Source organism: Camelus bactrianus, chromosome 36 (assembly GCF_048773025.1).
Source record: "Camelus bactrianus isolate YW-2024 breed Bactrian camel chromosome 36, ASM4877302v1, whole genome shotgun sequence".
Classification (NCBI taxonomy): domain Eukaryota; kingdom Metazoa; phylum Chordata; class Mammalia; order Artiodactyla; family Camelidae; genus Camelus; species Camelus bactrianus.
Window position 1 is genome coordinate 14,273,979 of NC_133574.1, and position 17,586 is coordinate 14,291,564.

At 43.7% G+C, this 17,586-nt stretch overlaps 1 protein-coding gene and 1 long non-coding RNA gene across 34 annotated transcripts in view; one reads left to right on the plus strand and one right to left on the minus strand.

Annotated features, from left to right (window-relative positions):
• LOC141576201 (uncharacterized) overlaps positions 1–13,406 on the minus strand; it is a 95,809-nt gene extending 82,403 nt beyond the window's left edge. For 23 of the 33 annotated variants that reach the window (XR_012504459.1, XR_012504453.1, XR_012504451.1 and 20 more), the window contains exons 1-2: positions 9,624–9,910; positions 8,068–8,202 (exon numbers count right to left, since the gene is read on the minus strand). Coding sequence is in view for 8 of the 33 variants with exons in the window: in XM_074358691.1 (XP_074214792.1) it covers positions 8,068–8,202; positions 9,624–9,806 (318 nt within the window). In the remaining 25 variants the exon portion in view is untranslated. The other 10 variants (XR_012504470.1, XR_012504469.1, XR_012504467.1 and 7 more) reach the window with 3 other exon arrangements.
• LOC141576202 (uncharacterized) lies at positions 7,507–16,511 on the plus strand. Its single transcript, XR_012504471.1, has 3 exons — positions 7,507–7,681; positions 8,953–9,195; positions 13,438–16,511. It is a non-coding gene; the product is annotated as an uncharacterized LOC141576202 (long non-coding RNA).
• The last annotated feature ends 1,075 nt before the right edge of the window (positions 16,512–17,586 follow it).

The following is a 17,586-nucleotide window of genomic DNA, read 5'->3' on the forward strand; positions in this document are numbered from 1 at the left end:
TTCAACTACACTAAAAAGAAAAAAATAAACCAAGCTCCACTCTTTTCCTTGGTCCACTTAAAGTGTCAACAATATGGAACATTTCTATTTGGGATATTTGCAGATATGAGAGGAACACCTTGTGTCTTTTAAATTGCCACCCATCCTTAAGCCTGAGAATGACAAATTACCTAAAAAGGCAAAAAAAAAAAAAAGACATTTTCAAAAAGAGCAAGGAAAGAATCACCTCCTAATGAATAGGAAAGTAACTTTACAGTGATCTTCTTTCTAAAAGGTATACTAAAAATGTCAGTTTATATAAAACTGGTACCTTTCTTAAAGGAAGAGGAATTGAAGTATATATTATATGTGTAGAAATACTATCTAAAGTAAAAGCAGGCTTAACCCTAACTAAAAAGTGTCACTATTGGAAGAGTAATCCTTTCTCCTGACAGAAACTGGGGAACCCAAAGATAAGTAAGATTTATGAAACCAGGAAAAAATATACCATATCTAATGCAGCTATTCGTTGACATATGAAACAAGTGCTGCGGTGCTACCTATGATGTAAAATTGACCAAAGTGAATTGTCCTTTCTAAACAACACTTGTGAGATATAGCGTCACTTAGGAAATAATTGGCCCGGCGCTGCCGTCACCCCAGGCTGCGGCAGCGCTCTAACGCGCACGCGCACGCGCACACGCTGTGCGGGGTCGCCTAGGAAACAGCAGCCGCCGGTAGCAGGACCAGACGGCGGAGCGGGACTCCGCACGCCGCGCCAGGCGCTGCAGGAGGTCAAGGCTCTAAGACGCATAAGTATCAAACCTCAGTGTTCTTACAGTTTGATGAATAATTCCATCTGGTTCAAACAGACCATAAGCACTTCTAATTTCACATCTAAAGTAAGTGCTTTACAACTTATTTTCAGAATCTTTCAAAATTATACCCAGGAGTTTCTTCAGACACTCCAAAGACTCTTCTGGCCATGATGCACAGCCATTATATCACTATGTGGTACCTTTTATATTATGGTATCTTTGAACAAGAAGTGCAAGTGTCCCTACATTTTGGCTGCATCCCTTCATAGATGGCATTGCCCCTGTTCCTCAGTCCATGGTTTTCATTACTATGGAGGCAAAATTAACTTGAACAGTAGACTCTGTGCAGAATCATTTTAAGACAGCCCCCAAGGAACACATCTTACTTAGAAAACAGACCACCTGAAATAGCCAATCTCAGCTTTGCAGTAGAGGGATGCTCAGACTGCATGCAGGTGGACTTGGCAGTTGTCTAAATCAGGGGTCCATAAACTATGAGCCAAAACCATACTACCTCCAGTTTTTATGCATAAGGTTTTATTAGAACACAGTCACCTTCATTCACCTACAGATTGTCTGTGGCTGCATTTGCACTACAAGAGCAGAAATGAATCATTGTGACAGGACCATGTGGTCCACAAAATCTAAAATATTTACTAACTGGTCCTTCACCAAAAAACAAACAAAAAAAACAAAAACGAAAAAAACAGTTTGCCAACCCATCCTCTACACAACGAGATGTCAGAGGCAGCACAAGACTTCTCCAAGTACCATCTCCAATGTACAAGCATTGGGCTGCTGCTAGCCTAGGCATGGGCTGCTAGCTCATCTGGTGTCAAACACACAAACAAAAATGCACACTCTTAAGTCTTTTTAATCATCTCATATCAATCCCAAAGTTGCCTAGGCAAAGCACATGACGTTACCATTTCCAACTACCAGAGTCCCACCCTTCCCACTGCCTTTACTAGTAAACTATGTTAACCCAAAAAGACTGCCCTTTAAAGTTCATCAAACCATGATTTCACTTGCATAAAAATGTTGTGGAAGATAGCGAATGAGGAAGGAATTTGCCCATATGGCATTTGTTCCAGAACCACCTTAGATCTAACTCCCCATCTAAATTGATCTACCCTGGATGTTTTCCCATTGGAACAGTCACTCCTAAGAAGAGGCCAAATAAGCTACAAAGGAATTGGTGAATTCAAACTAAGGAACACAAGACAGTGTGGCTATATAAAGTCCCTAAATCACAATCCTCAATCCTTGTTGGCATCAACAGTAAATTCCACACTTCACAATGAAAATTTTTAAATTGTTTTAAATTTTTAAAAAATCAGTCTTCCAGCATCTTATGCTTCAAAAATGTCAGGGTTTTTTAAGTGTCAAGTTGGTTTTATTTATTAGTTTTTTAATAAAAAGATTTTTTAAAGGCATTTTCAGCAATGCTGTGCCAGCAAAGGGCTGTCCCGTCCACTGTGTGGGACACAAAGACACACACCACCTACCAGCAGGAGAAGCAGCCTTCTTTGCCAGCTATTTTAGCCCCACTTCATCATGTTGGGGACAAAACTCAGTATGATAATGAAAGGCAAATTTTAAAAACATGAATTTGGTAAAACAGATCTGTCCTTTATGTATAAGTTCCTTAACAGTGAAATCCTACATATTCTTCTGAACTTAACCTCAAGAGACATACCCTACAAAAAGCTTGCCAGTAGTTTCAAAAATAAGCATGTGTCCTGAGACTGGCTGTTCCTCCCTTTTCCATATCAAGTTTTACTCACTTTAAAAACATCTATTTTAAGGAGAGTCTCATCCATCTCTGTTCTTACTGTACCTTTGCTAACTTCAACAGAATCTCCTCTCCCAAGTAAAAATACCCATTTGTCAGCTCTTTGCTCTCCATCAGCACTCTTGAGAAACTTTAATACTTTGATAATGACTCCCAATTCTACATTTTCAGCATATTGCTCATAATTTTACTGTCTTGAGATTTCATCGGTATCCAACTTCAACTCGAAAATTTAATGTCCAAAACAAAGTCCACTGCCCCATTTCTGAATTACTTTGTATCAGAAACCACTAGCACCATGCTAATATATTGGGAGCACATTTTTCACTCCTCCATCTGTATCGCTCTTCAGTGACCATGGTATAAAAATGTTGGCTCCCTAGAAAAACAAAATCCTAATCCAGGTATAATGCCTTTGTTTAAAATACAATTTCTCCTCTATGGTTTAAAACTACCATCTCAGGAATATTGTTCTCAACTGATTCTTTGAGCTGTAAACACATACCCAGACAAGCACAAACAGACCCTAAGCTACTCAACAACTTCCCTGTGATTTCCCATCAACCAACTTCCTAATTACCTTTGTTCCCCACATCCTCCAGTTCCAAAAGTCTTAACACTTCATCTCCACCTGCTCTTTTCTTCCACTGGCTCAGACACTCCAATATGTTCTGTGTAGTCCAATATCAACATTTCCCCAATGAAAAATGTACAAACACACTTACATCTATAATGTACCAATCACTTTCTGGCATATAGTGGTCACACATTAAAAACTGGTCCATTTCCCTTTCCCTACAATTTTGTGCAATCTGTGTATCATTGTCTCTGCCATTCATAAGTAAAAGCATCTCAAAGGCAGGGATCCCCAATTACTTTGTTGTTTCTTTGCTCCTAAATAAATACACAATAAAACACTGACATGAATTTTAGCCAATCTATAGTAAAAGCAATAAAAGTCTTAAATTTAGCAAGCAACTCTGATGGAGTAGAATTTACACTCAAACTATTTTGTTGGTTTGTTCTCCCTTCCTCCCCCCCAAAAGCAGCCTATGCAGGACTAGATTTCTCTTCCTGTCTTTGTGAAACATGGGATACATGACTTCCTCATGGTCACAAAATAACAGATACAGCAACAGGTGTCTTTGATCTCACATCTAATATTACATCCATTACACAATAATTTAATATCAGTGTCTATTTAAAATAGACAGAATTTAAGGTTCATAACAAAGGCATAACAAGAACAAGGCATATAAATAAGGATAAAACAGCTGCAGAAGTTCCAGAGGAGGGCAAAGTTATTGTAAAACAGACAAAAAGAGTCAGGAAAGATGATGGTAAAGAGGAACAGTGAAAATCTATAAAACCAGGAAAAGATGAACTCCAGCTTATTCTAGCATTTCTCAAAACACACGCTCAGGATCTGTCCTGGAACTTTAAATAGACAGGTTTTGGATAAATAAATGAATTGCTAATAAAAATGAGAGCTAATAAACTTGTAGAATTTGTCACTTCAGAAGAAAAAAGTACAGGCTAAAAAGTGTTTGAGAAAGTTTTAAATAAGTTTTATCAAGGTCCTGAATGGAAAAGTTAACACAGATGACCCAGGCTTATATTCACTCCACAGAGCCTCTCTCAGCAGTGGCTTCAGGACTCAGCCCACACAGCTGTCCGGGGGCCTGTGATCCTCAGTATGGTACAGTCTGCGTTGTTATGTAAAACTCCACCTATGCCTAAACCTTAAAGTCTGCTTAAATATACAAAATATTCATTATCTTCCTCCTCCTTAATTTGGGACTCTGAGAGGATACTTAAAATACAAATCAAAGATTCTATAGGCTTCTCCTTTAAAGTAACAAAAGGGGATAAAAAGTCATCCTCATTTGATAGAGAAGACAACTGAAATAAGTCACAAGTCATTCCACCAATTAAAAAATGCTGTCGATTAGGACATATTCTACTCAGGAAAAAAAATTTGGCTAAGGAAAAATGAAATACATTTTTAATAAACTGATTAAAGTACTAAATGCTCTCCCCCAAGTCAGTTATGATTTCTAAGAACACCAAGTTTCCTGAGTAACTGATCTTTGTTACCACGTCCTGCTGATACGTAGGAACTGCACCCAGGAAATGAGAAGGTAAAAAGCTCCTGTACTGAAATGAAAACTCTCAAGGAAGACTGCAGAAAAGAAAATAAATTTTACTTTCAGTGCCTCACAGAGTCAGAGGCTTCCATTTGGGAACCCAAATAAGAGTTGCCCAGAAACAAAACCTACAGCGCTGTTTCCCACCCGATGTACCAGGAAAAGCTACATACACAGAGATGTCCTCTGTGCGCACATATGTCTGGCTTCCTCAGTTTCCTTTTGCCAATTAATGGCCAGAAGCATGCAAGTGTCCACTCTGCAGAAAGACAGAACTCCACAAAAATAAACCTGCAGGCTTGCGTATCACACACACAGAGAACTAAATAAAAGGTTACAAAACACAGGACTGACGGATGCCTTCTGCCAGCAGTAAGGACTCAGGTACCCCGCTCATCTATATGCTCCCAACACTCCAGGAAAACATCGGCAAAACACCGCAGGATGCACGGGCACCCTCGCCCTCCCCACCCCTCAACTCCCTTTCCCAAAGCCACTCACACTTTGCAGAAGAGCCAGAGCGCTGTAAGTGGGCTGGTTCCCTTCCTCCTCGGAATGGGGGCGGCAGCTGCGGCAGGGCCCACGCCTTACTGAGGAAGAAGCGGGGCTGATACCGCTAAGCAGGGCAGCCACCCAGGTCTTTTCAGCACCGACAGAACAGAGGAGGCAGCGGCCCCACTTCCCTCCTCTTCTCTTTCTGGCCCTCTTCAGGCTGGGTATTCTGCCGGTCCTGGTCCACTTGTCCCTGGACAGTCAGGTTTGGGATGCTCTGTATTTTGATTTTAATAAAGTTCCCTCTGGGCGAAGGCTGCAGTCAGCCCTCCAGGTCCCCCCAAGCCCGCCGCCCTCGGGGCTGGGGTGGGGGTTGGGGCCCTAAGACCTCCTCCCGGAGTCCTGCCGAGGAGCCAGAGTCCAGTGTCTGGTTGAGGGAGAAGACCCCCAAGGGAGCAGAGGGGAGGGGGAGAGAAGGAAAGGATGGCGGCGCCGGTCCTGCTGATCCCGCTGCCCAGGCAACTACTTCATATTGGGGTCTCCGCCCACACCCCTGGCTGGGGGTTGGTGGCCGAACTTGGGGTCCCGGCTCATATACTCTGGGTCGAGATGCTATAGACGCAGAAGGGTGGCGGAGATGGCACTGAGGTGGGGGATCCAGCCAGCTCCGCTCGGCGCCATCCCAGCTTCCGGCTCCCACAGGTGTCGCTGAGGCTGGGACCCCCTCCCTCCACCTTGGAGGTCCCTTGTCCCACGCCCCAGGATGAGACAGAAGCTCCAGCCGCGTCTCAGCGCCCTCTCACCGCGGAGCCGCTGACGAGCCCCGCCCAAGGTAGCCGCCTCCCAGCCCCCCGGCCGCCGGCTTGTGCTCCGGTGTGTGCAGTTGCCGCTGCCGGCGGGGAGGGGACTGGGGAGACGGGGGCCGTGGCTTCCGCTGGCCCCAGGTAGGGCGCAGGTCTCGGCTGGGTCAGCTCACAGGGGCTGGGTCCCTCGGGTGCTCCCTCGCTCTCATGCTGGCGGTGGTGGCAGCAGCTCCAGAATCTCAGCTTGCAGTCTTGCTCGCTCAAGTGCCTGGGTCTGGCCTCACTCCAGAGAGAGGGGCGAAAGGAAAGCGGTGCAGACTGATGACACTTATAAGGACACTAATCCCATTCAGGAGGGCTCCACCTTCACGACCTCATCTAATCCTAATCACCTTCGAAAGGCCTCACCTCTTAGTACCTCTGAGCATCTCATAAGGAGGAAAAAGAAGGGGGGTGGAGGGGCAGAATAGAATTTCAACATGTGAACATTCAGTCCATAACGCCCTTAAAGATGTTTTTCTTAAGAAGCCCGTCTACCCCAGAGATGAAATGCCAGTGTTATAAACCACAGACATTTCTACCATAGATTTTGTTTTAAATAGCAATTTAAAACAAATTTGGTATGCAAATATTGGTAACATGTAGAGTTTTCTTTTTGGTTTCTTAAAGTTTAAAACTTCTAGCTATGTAATTCCACGATCATTTTTAATAAATGAATTTGTGATCTCTAGATGACTGGATTTTAATTTCTTACATTATCATTGCAAAACACATCATATTAGTGACATTTTAAGCTCTTTTTTAAGACCCATGTGTAAGAATGATGATTATTTTCCCTTTTACAACCACAAATTAATTTTATTTAGTTTAAAACAATCTGAAACTTACAGAAAACTGCAACTAGAATATAAAGAACTTTTTTTTTAATCTTGAACACCCATTTGGGATTGAGTTACCAACCTGACTGTAGTTCCCTGAGGCAGCTCCAACCTTAGCTCCCTTTCTCAGAGGTGGGAGGTGGGAAGACGTGGACTATACCTGGCCCGATCTGCACAATAACTCCTCCATCATTTGCATTTCTGTTGTTCTGGGTGGGGGCAGTTAAGGTCTTGGCCCCAAATTCTGGGCCAAAGGCAGAACTCAAGCAAACTGTCCCCTGCCCCAGGAAGTGCAGTTTCTCAAGTTGGTGGGAGGAAAAAGGCACACCCGCAGCAGAGCAGGGGCAGCAGAGGGGAATGACCCCAATTTAAAACCCTGAGGAGCGGGTCTGAGGAGTCTTGGCCCTGCTGTCCCGAGCATGAAGTGAGCATCCAGGCCTCACCTACATTTGCCTCTGAATTTCGTGCTTTCCCAGAACGTCTAAGGGGTGGACTTCAGCCCCCAGGCTGTCACATGACCCACTATGGTCATGTGATTCACGGACACCGGGGACAGTGGTTAGTGTCTTTTCACCTCTCTGAGCACAGGTTGGAGTGGCCGTGGTTTCCCAGGACAACCTGGCTGGTAGGAGCAGTCTCCGCTTCCCTGGTGGAGGCTCTGTGGCCTCCTCTGTGCTCCTGGGAGTAGTGCAGTGACAACAAGGTCACCAGAGCCGAAGCAGGAGTGACAGGTGTGGTGGGCCCACCCATGGCTTCCTGGGAAGTGCAGGTTAGCTTCCCTAAACCTTGTATTTCCTCACTTCTCATCTCTCCATAACCTTCTCCTCTAATGTCCTTTCAGCTTTCTGCTTTACAAGGGGAAGTCTGGGGGAAAAAAGTAACTTATTGGATGATTTCCAATTTGCACTTTCCATGTGTAAAGCCCAGTGTGGGCTTTGTGAGAGAAACGCAAACCTGTGAGAAAGAACTCTGTTGTTAGGATAAGGGACTGTGATCCACCATCTAGTGGACAAGAATTGAAAATACATAAGCAGGTTTTCCTTTTCCCTTGTCTAGAAAAACAAGTGTCCCAGAAGCGCACAGCCTAGACCTAGGCTCCAGCCTTCGGCAGTGAGTAACCAAAAGCTATGACTGGAGCCCAGACTAGGTCCTTACCTCCTGGATGCGCTTCCTGGTCCTTCTGCTGCAGCTCGCTAAGGGTTCATAATACTCCCGGTCGTGGGTTTCCATGAAGAATTCTTGGGAGAGGATCTTCCAGCCACAGGTGTCCAGGTCGTGGCCCAAGCAGACCTGAAGTCGATGATGTTAGGTAGTTAGATAGAAATGAGCACTGGGCAATGGGAGAGGAAGGGGGAAGGAACAATCCAGGAAATAACAGTATGTATGCATTCAGGATAAGGGACTCCAGAAATTTTTGCTTTCTCTAAATGACGGCCAGCAAAAGAAGCCACTTAAAATCAAAATGCTGCAGCTGCATATAAGAGAAGGACACGGTGTAACTTGAATCAATGCTCATTGTAATGTAATTAACATTACAGTCTGAGCCCCCTCCCATTGGTTTCTCTATGTGCTTCATGGGTAAAAACCTGCCCAAAAGGGGATGGGCATGCCAGAGCACAAGGAACCTGAGCTGTCAATCAACCAGAGCAAAAGGAACTTGAGTTGTCAATCAGCTTGTTCACTCAAAGAACCTGAGCCATCAATCAATCACACACCCACACCCACATACCCACATACCCACACACACCATACACACACACACACACACACACACCACACACACACACACACACACACGCGCGCGCGCGCGCGCGCGCGCGCGCCCCTAAGCCAGAATATAAGACAGAAAACAAAGGAGCAGCGCCATTTTTCCTCTCTTGGATTGGCCAGCTCCCAATTCTTGGGAAAGTACTATTTTTTACTACCTTTTTATTTTACTAATAAAAATCTGACTTATATCACACTTTCTTTCTCTCGTTAAAAATTCTTTCTTTGAGGGATGACTAAGAAACGAGATAATACTTATTTCCCTTTTCCCAGTAACAGTAACAGTGGCGATCGCCTGCTCAGTCACCTCCGGGACGCCCCCAAACAGCACTGTCCACATGCCCAAGATCTCCTCGGGGAATATCAGCAAGCACGGCTCCAGCTGCGAGTTCACGGGGCTTGGCTGCTGGTGCACTGAGCGCAGATCCTGGAAGAAGTGCCCGGCCCAGCTTCAAGCCTTGGCGGGGACTCCAGCTCCAAAGCGGGCGTCCGCTGCTCCATGACCGAGAGTCCCAGGTATGCCGGATCCGCCTCATCCTCCCTCACAATTTCTAGCACCTCAATCTAGGTGACCATTCTGCAGGCTCTCACTATCCGCACTGAGGACACCTGGGCCTCCATAAGCGCCAAGGGGGCTGCCACAGAGGCACATTTCTACCTGCAGATGTGCTCAGGATCGGGCTGGACTTGGCCCACACTGGGATCCAGAGAGGGCTTCCCACCTCTTTTCCAGACAAACTTCAGGGCAGCAGGTCCCCTCGAAGTCTGCACATGCTCCATGGAGAGCCACCCTCCGTCCAGGACGGGAGCTTCTGGGGCCCAGGGCTTCTGCCCTGATTCACTGAGGCAGCGGCCTCAGGCCAACCCCTGCCTGCTGTGCTGCACAGCCTGCAGGTCCTGTTGGACATGGGTGTGCCAGGCTTGGCGCCCCATCCCGCACCCACCTGACCGCTGGTGCCGCTCCTCTGCCTCTGGGCCATCCGGTTGTAGCAGGTTATGACAAACTTGCCCTCAATCTCATTCCAGGAGATGATGAAGATGAACTTGTGCTTCTTCCGCTTGTAGAACACATGCAGCCGCCAGGCCACCCAGTCCAACTGGAGTCTCTCCTTGAGCGCCAAAAACATGGTGGCTCCAGGGCCAGGCCCCGGGGAAAGGGTCACCAGCCCTGCCCGCCAACGGACTCAGCCACTGGCCGTGCCGTGCCCAACAGCATCCCCCGCCCCCCACCGCTTACCCTTGCCAGGCACCTTCAGCCATCCTAAAACGCTGGGGGTGCTCTCCCTGCTTGCTCGCCCGCCTCTCTGCCCTCCGACTGCCCCGCTCCTTTGTGGCGCAGCTTGCGGGAAAGAGAACACGCCCCCAGGAGCATGTAGTTCACTCGGTCACGTGAGGGGGTATCTGTTTACAAGCCCCGAGCTGCCGCAGCGCCTGGCGCCAGCCCTAGCCACCCCTTGGGGCGAGGCCGCGGTGCTGCACCTGCGGGGCTCCGGAGGTGAGGCGCAGTTCCGTGGGGCCAGGCAGGTGGTCGGGAAACGTGTGTGTGTCTCTACCGCTAGTACCAAGGCCGATCTCCCCGCCCCTCCTCCTCCTCTTCCCGGCAGCCAGGAGCTGGCTTGACGGAGGGTCGCGTCTCCTAAACTTTGTGCCTCAATATTGTCACAATGTCGCCAGTCGGCTGCTGACTTAGGCTCCACTAGGACGTAAACACGGACACGTGCCGCACTCCGGTGCCGCGGTAGCGGCGGCAGCGCGCACAGCCGCCCGCGCCCGTTGGCCCCGCCCACAGCACCCCCGCCCCGCCCCGCCCACTGGCTGCTGCGAGCCCCTCCCTTCTTCCTTCCGCCGAGCCGCCTGCGGGCTGGAGCCGCCGATTGGCCGGCGGTGAGAGTGGCAGGTGCGCCCTGCGGTAGAGGTGGCCTCCGAACCCAGGAAAAGAGGAACAAAGACGGAGGGACTGAGAAGTTTTGAACTCCATTTATTCAAAGGGACCCTCAAGTGTAAGTTTTCCTCCATTCACCCGGAGGGATAACTTCTAAATTCAGAAAGTACTCCGTATCATATGAACTATGTGCTTTATTTTATTGAGACCCCCTAGGCTGTTGAATTCTCTCCTAACATCCTTATGATACAATTTTTAAGATATGAAAGGAAGGTGTCTGAAGACAACTCAGTAGAACTCCGAAACAAAATAAAATTAAGTGAAAGTTAAAAAAAAAAAAAAGAAAGAAACAAATGAAGGAAGGGAGGAAAGAAGAAAGGAAGAAAGAAAATACAGAGAGACACCCCAAGCCCTACTACCTCACAGCACCTCTGTGGTTTCCCGCTACCTCTCCTTTTCCTCCATTCTACAGTGGCATCTTACAATTATTTTCTTGGATTTTTATTTTATTTTTGCCATTGCTTCCTCTAAAAAAATAAGAACTTAATACACACTGGAGTTTCAGAGGACAGCATTTAGGATACTGAAAGGAAAATTGACAGCAGTTGAAATCAGTGTTGGCAGACGTAGTTAAGGACCTTATCATGTCTGTCCTGAACTTTTCATTCAGCAAGTGTTTATTGAGATACAAATGTGTACATGCCAGGAACTGTGCCCTATGATAAAGATGTGAATAATAATGGAGCTTTTTTAAAGCTACTATTTACTGAGCACTTAAGTTGCGAGGAGCTGTACACACATTACTTCATTTAACCCTTACAATCTACAAGAGAGATCAATGAAATTTATATACTTTTTCCAATATGTGCTAAATGGGCTAGGACAGTCATAATCCCTGCCCCAGTAGAGTGTTTGGTCTTAGTGGAGCAGATAGATAAGTGATCTGACAATTGCAATTCTATATGGCAACAGCTACCATAGGAGAGGTACATGTGGCTGAAAGACATTGGAGGCCACCTCAACCCCTGGGAGGATGGAGAAAGCTTCCTAGAGGAAATAAAGGCTAAATTTGACCTAAAGCACCTAAAGGATGAGGCAGCAAAGGTTGATGAAGAGAAACCGGCCACTTTCAGTGAGAAAAACCCATGTGAAAAGCTGCACAATGTCTCTGTTATCCCCCCATAATACAGACAGATAAAGTGAAGCACAGAAATTAAGTAACTTGCTCAAAGTCATGGTGGCTGAACCAGAATTCAAAGCTTGTTTTCACTTCCTTGCTTATCCAACTTCCTTTCTCTCATCCTCCCAGTGGTCTTTTGTCAATACTCTGAACCCTTGAACAACAGGGGTTGAACTGTGAAGGTCTATATATACACAGATTTTTCCCCAGTAAATACATGGAGAGCAGATTCCTAACATCAGCTGTCACAATGCAAAACCCAGGGCCTGCACCCAATTTCTGGGTTTATTTAACTTGAGCAGACCCAGATACCATTGGCTAAAATGGAGGGTGAGTGCCCGTGAGAAAGGACTCTTTAATGACAAGAATAATTATAAACATTCTACCTACACTTCTACAAAGGGCCGTATGAGAAAACTGTACCAAACACTTATTGGACTTAAATGATGCCCAGATAAATAAAAAGGTCTTCAGGAGGCCCAGGCAGTTGTGCAAGTTTCCTGGAATCTCAGGCCATGTGAACCAGCAGATCTGATGGTAGCTAGAAATAGCTGTGCTGATTAAAGAGGAAAAAAAATGTTGGCCTGGTTCACATGTGGGTTAGGGTGGCATACTGATGGCAGCCATAAGTGAACAGTTGTCACACTACATCTGCACTCAGAGCTCGCCCTAAAGGAACGCATCCCTAAAGGGAGATCCTCCCATTGGGAAGAGCTCCAAACAGAACATTTCATACATTACATTATATGGAGGCAGAAGTGGCCTGAGCTATGGATATGCATAGACTACTGGGAAGTAGCAAATGACTTTTTGTCAGGGGCTTTGGTAAAGCAAGAAAAAAAAAAGAAAAAGAAAACAGAGACAAGGAAATCTGGGGGCAGATATATAGCATGCAGAACATTGTCTCATGTTAGTGCCCACCAAAGAGCACTCTCTGAATAGAAGACTCTCAGCAATCAACTGGACAGCTTAGTTTGCTCTGTGAATGTGAACTATACTGCATCCTTAACCTTTAGAAGTCCCTTGTTTGGACGATTGACGCATGAACAGATATGACACCATGGCTGGGAAGAGCCGTGGGCACAGCAGACTAGGCTCCCTCTCCCTAATACAAATCTAGACCCTGCTCCTTTCTGAGTGCTCAGCTTGTCAACAGTAGAGCCTGGTCCTGAGTCTGTGATATATTATCCCTCAAGGAGACTAGCCAGCCATTTGCCGTCAGATTAACTTTATTGGATCCCTTCCACTCTAGAGATGGCAACAGTTCATCCTTGCTAGAATTTAAACCTACAATGGTAATGTATTTTAGTTCTTTGCCAGCAAAGCCTCCACCAGCACCATGAATTTGGGGCTTACAAAATGCCTTATTTATTGGCACAACATCCTCTACAACACTGTGTTTGAGGGATTAATTTATGACAAAAGTTGTGAAACTAGGGGTGCATGAGCACAGATTCCACTGGGATTACCATCTGTCTCATCACCTAGAAGGAGTTGATCTGATATAGTGGCTGGATAAGCAGTTGATGGCTCAGCTCAAGTTTCAGGTTGGGGAAAGTGTGTGCTATGTGTGCTGTATTGATGGCTGACATGTGGTGCTGTCCTGTCAGGAACTAAGAGGTGGGAATACAAATGGCCCCATTTACCATTACTCCTGGTGACTAATTTTCAAAGTTTATGCTTCCTGTGTCTGAAGCTTTAGGCTCTGCTGGATTGGAGATCTTGGTTCCCAAGAATGAAAACACTTCCACCAGAGGACAACATAAGCATTCCACAGGATCTATCATCTAGCCACTTTGGGCTCCTGATTCCAGTGATTGGCCTTCTCATTCCTGGATCATCAAACGAAAGAGAATTAATATGTTAATATATTTTCAAGATTAACTTGCCCTTATTAATGTGAAGAACCTGGATCACTGCTGTATAGTGGGCACAGGAAGGAATAGCCACAAACTTCACTGATGCATCCCCTGGTGTTTTGTGCCAGGTGATAACGGTATCTTGGCATTTACAGCAACTATGTCCTCATGGAGGTAAAGCAAATCAAACCTAGATGAAGAAGGTCTGGCTCACTCTACCAGGCAGGCAACCTTAGATCAGCTGAGACACTGGCCAAAGATAAGAGAAATTTAGAAATAGTGGTGGGGAGGAGAGATGCTGACTCTCAGCAAGGCTTTGGGAACAGCTGTGGCCACCGGGATGTTCCACAAACCCTCTTATAGGGATTGCAGCTGGCCAGCACCTGGAAGGAGACTCAGGGGCAGATTAGAGTTAAGGGAGAGAAAAGGGGTCTGAGGAGTGCTAAGGCTGTAGTGCACCAGCACCCACTCTGAGCATCACTTAGCACCTTCCTGGCCCCATGTCCTACTGCGGGCACTTGTCCTACTACCAGTTCTTGGACACTTTGACCAGCTTCCTGCAGGTGCAATTGGGGAGTCCCTTACTCTGGCTAAGGTGTGAGCCTCTCCTTTCCTTTCCTGGAAGATTTCTGACAAGAAGTGCAGGATGCAGAATCTGCAGCCTACAAGTGTTTATGTGATAGTCAAAGTCCAAGGGCCACTAAATTCATGGCAGGTGGAAGCCTGTGGGAAAAGCCTTCTGTTCATTTCCTGGCTTTGATGAGGCCTCCAAGAAAGCCTGTGGACTCCAGCACAGGTCGCCCATGGTCATTGTGATAACATATCCTTACTTCAGCGTTTAATTCTTCCCTGTTTTCACTGCCTTGTTCATTATTCCTACTCTTTGGGGTCACATTCCCAGATAAATTCCCTGTGAGGAGGCCTTTTTGGGAGGAATTCATGTCAAGACAGAAGTCTTATTAACAAAGTTTAAGTAATGAATTCAAATAATTCAGATCTTAATATACAATTTTGCTGCTTTATTCATATGTACAGGATTTAGGAAAAATGATGGTTTTGTAAATTAAAATAATTGTTTTAATTTAGCCAAGCTTTATTCAATTTCCATTTGAAAGCTAGTAGTCACAGGAGTAAGTTGTTATATCAATAAAATATTCATTTTACTGTACATAACATGCACACATACACTTTAAGATTTATACACTGTTAATAAGAGGGATTTCTTATGCTTCGAAGTAGTATGAAATTGTCCAACACTCTTTCTATATTGTTGAATAATTGATACCATTAAATTCTCAAGGTAAATAAATATGAAAAGAAGGGAAATGATCTTCAGTAACAAGGTAAATGGATTTTGTAGCATTATTTCTGTTGATATTTGTAATGTCAATTTACATTTCCACCATCAGAGGTCATGAAAGAAAAATGGTGAAAAGAAAATTTGAGCTTTGTTGAAAAACCTGAAGTTTGAAATCTGAACTGTAACATTCTTAGTTTTTTTGTTTTGTTTTGTTTTGTTTTTTACAAAGGAAGAGCCACAGTCTACTTAATTTTATTTGTAAAGGAAGAAAAATATTTTTTAATAATAAAATTAATCAATAGATTACAAAAACATGAGGTTCTTATTTGACTTTGGTGCTTTCAAATTTTAGTTTAAGAATAAAATTGTAAATGCAAAATGGTGATGACTGCTTGTCTTGGGAATATATAATATTTATTTCAGCTGGGTTTGTGGGGTCTGTAATTGATGAAAATTATCCCACTTATTAAAAAAGAAAGGAAATAAATACAATTAATACTTAGAAATATTTAGGAATACACTTCTTTGTGAAAATAATATCTACTTCATAAAGCATAGTAAAGTGTGTCTCAAAGTTTTCATTTGAGAAACTGAATGCAAAGTGTATCAAATATCTTATTGATAATAAATTTTAATTTAAGTGTATACTATTGATATATATTTTGTTATTGGTAGCATGTGTTGATTTAAAACCTTTCTTGCTCTAAGTAAATGATTAGAAAAAAACCAGTAAGTTAAAATCATTATTTGAGTTAAAAAAAAGCACAGAAGTCATCACTTGTCATGACACTTTTTGGGAGATAGTAATAATTTTAAAAACCTTCTTATAAAATGAAGATGTGTTTCTTATAAAATGAAAATAATATGTTTGCATTGTCATAGTTTCATATGTTTTCAAAAATTCTGTGACACATGAAATAAGGAAGTCACAAGAAGACAAATGCTATGTGAATTTACTTGTATGAGGTATCTGGAGTAGACAGAGTCATAGAGACAGAAAGGAAAATGGTGGGTCTGTGCATTATTTACTGGGTATGGGATTTCAATTTTGCAAGATTTGAAAAGAGTTCTGAAGATTCTACAACAATGTACTTGTTCTTAACATTACTGATCTGTACACCTAAAATGGTTAAGATAGTGAATTTTATGTTATGAGCATTTTACCACTATATTTTTAAATGGGAGATAAAAAATACTGTGCATATAAATTGACATTAGACAATCAAAATCCTGGTAGGAGGAAATTGTATTTGACTTACACAAGAAATTTAGATTAAAATGTGACACCATCCACCCAAAATTCCTCATTGATCCAACAAGTGTACCAAAAGAATCTGCACCATATTTTCATGAGGAATAAATGAATTAAAACATGTATAACTGCTCATTAGTGACTGTACATCACAATGCTCAATGCCTGTTAGCTCTCGTGTTATTGTTGTGAAGCACGTCCTCGCATGCTGCATGTACTACACAGATTTAATACCTGTTATTATCATCATTATTAGTTGTTCTGTTTTCCAATCTAGTGTATAAAAAGACACTTTTCATATGTATCTTGGAACCCCAGGGACGTCACAACCATCAAAAAGACTTAAAAGTAATAAAAACAGAAGTCTTTATCTCACAGAAGAATTCATTTTTGTGGACTATTTGTTTAAACAGCTAAAACATAGTCTTCACTAATGTCCATAGAGTTGTTCCTCCTCTCGCTTGTCCTCTTTTATTGAAGCAGTTCCATCTTATTGGGTTTAAAGTTCTGGAAGCCCCCATACTGCTTACACGTGCAGCCTGCTTCTGTCTACAGTTGTTCTCCGTGTTACAGGCAATGACCGTGGGGGTGCAGTGGATGAGGAGGCTGATTAGCATCTGGGGCTTCAGAAATTTTCACCACAGATTTCATCATTTTAATTAATGCTCCTTTCTTGATAAGAATCACTATTCTAAAGTCATTCTTTGCTGTTGTTGTTTTTTTAATTTTACTTTTAGTTTTTTTTTGCTCTCACTTGTTTATTTCTTTAGTAAATTTAAGGTCCATCAATTTTAACATAAAAACAGATTCTGCTACTTCTGTGAATACTGATGTGTTCTGTTAGTTGAGAAATATTTTATCTTGGTTTGTTTTAGGTTATAAAATCAATTTCAAGAGGAAAAATATAAATTAATATTTGATATGAAATGGGAGAAAACTATTTTCTCGAAGTCCTTCTTTGAAGACTCCTTTACCCAGAAAGTCAAAGCACACATGCAATTTTCTAGTCTCCATATAAATCTTACTGATGGGAAACAAGGTTTCTTTGAAAGAAGAAGACAGTATAAAAAGACTGTTTCTACAATTCCACCAAAACTTTCACCAATGCTTCCCAAAAAATTCCAAAAGGAATTTCAGCTCCCTCCCCTCGCTTGTTTGCCCTCTGCAGGACGTTTTAATGAGCAGTGAGCTGGTTCTCATGGTGAAAGACAAAGGAAGAAAATCCTGAATAGCCTGCCATCTGCATTTTTCTACATTCGATAATTAGGGTATTAAGAGTAGCGTTAGTTCTATAACACCACTGCCTTATGGAAGGAATCCATTTACATTTGGGAAAACTACAAAAGGGACAAAAGAACATCCAATTCAACTTTATTTCATGCTCATATCCCCAAGCCTTCAGTGCCTTCTTATGCTTTAAGTTGGATATGCCAG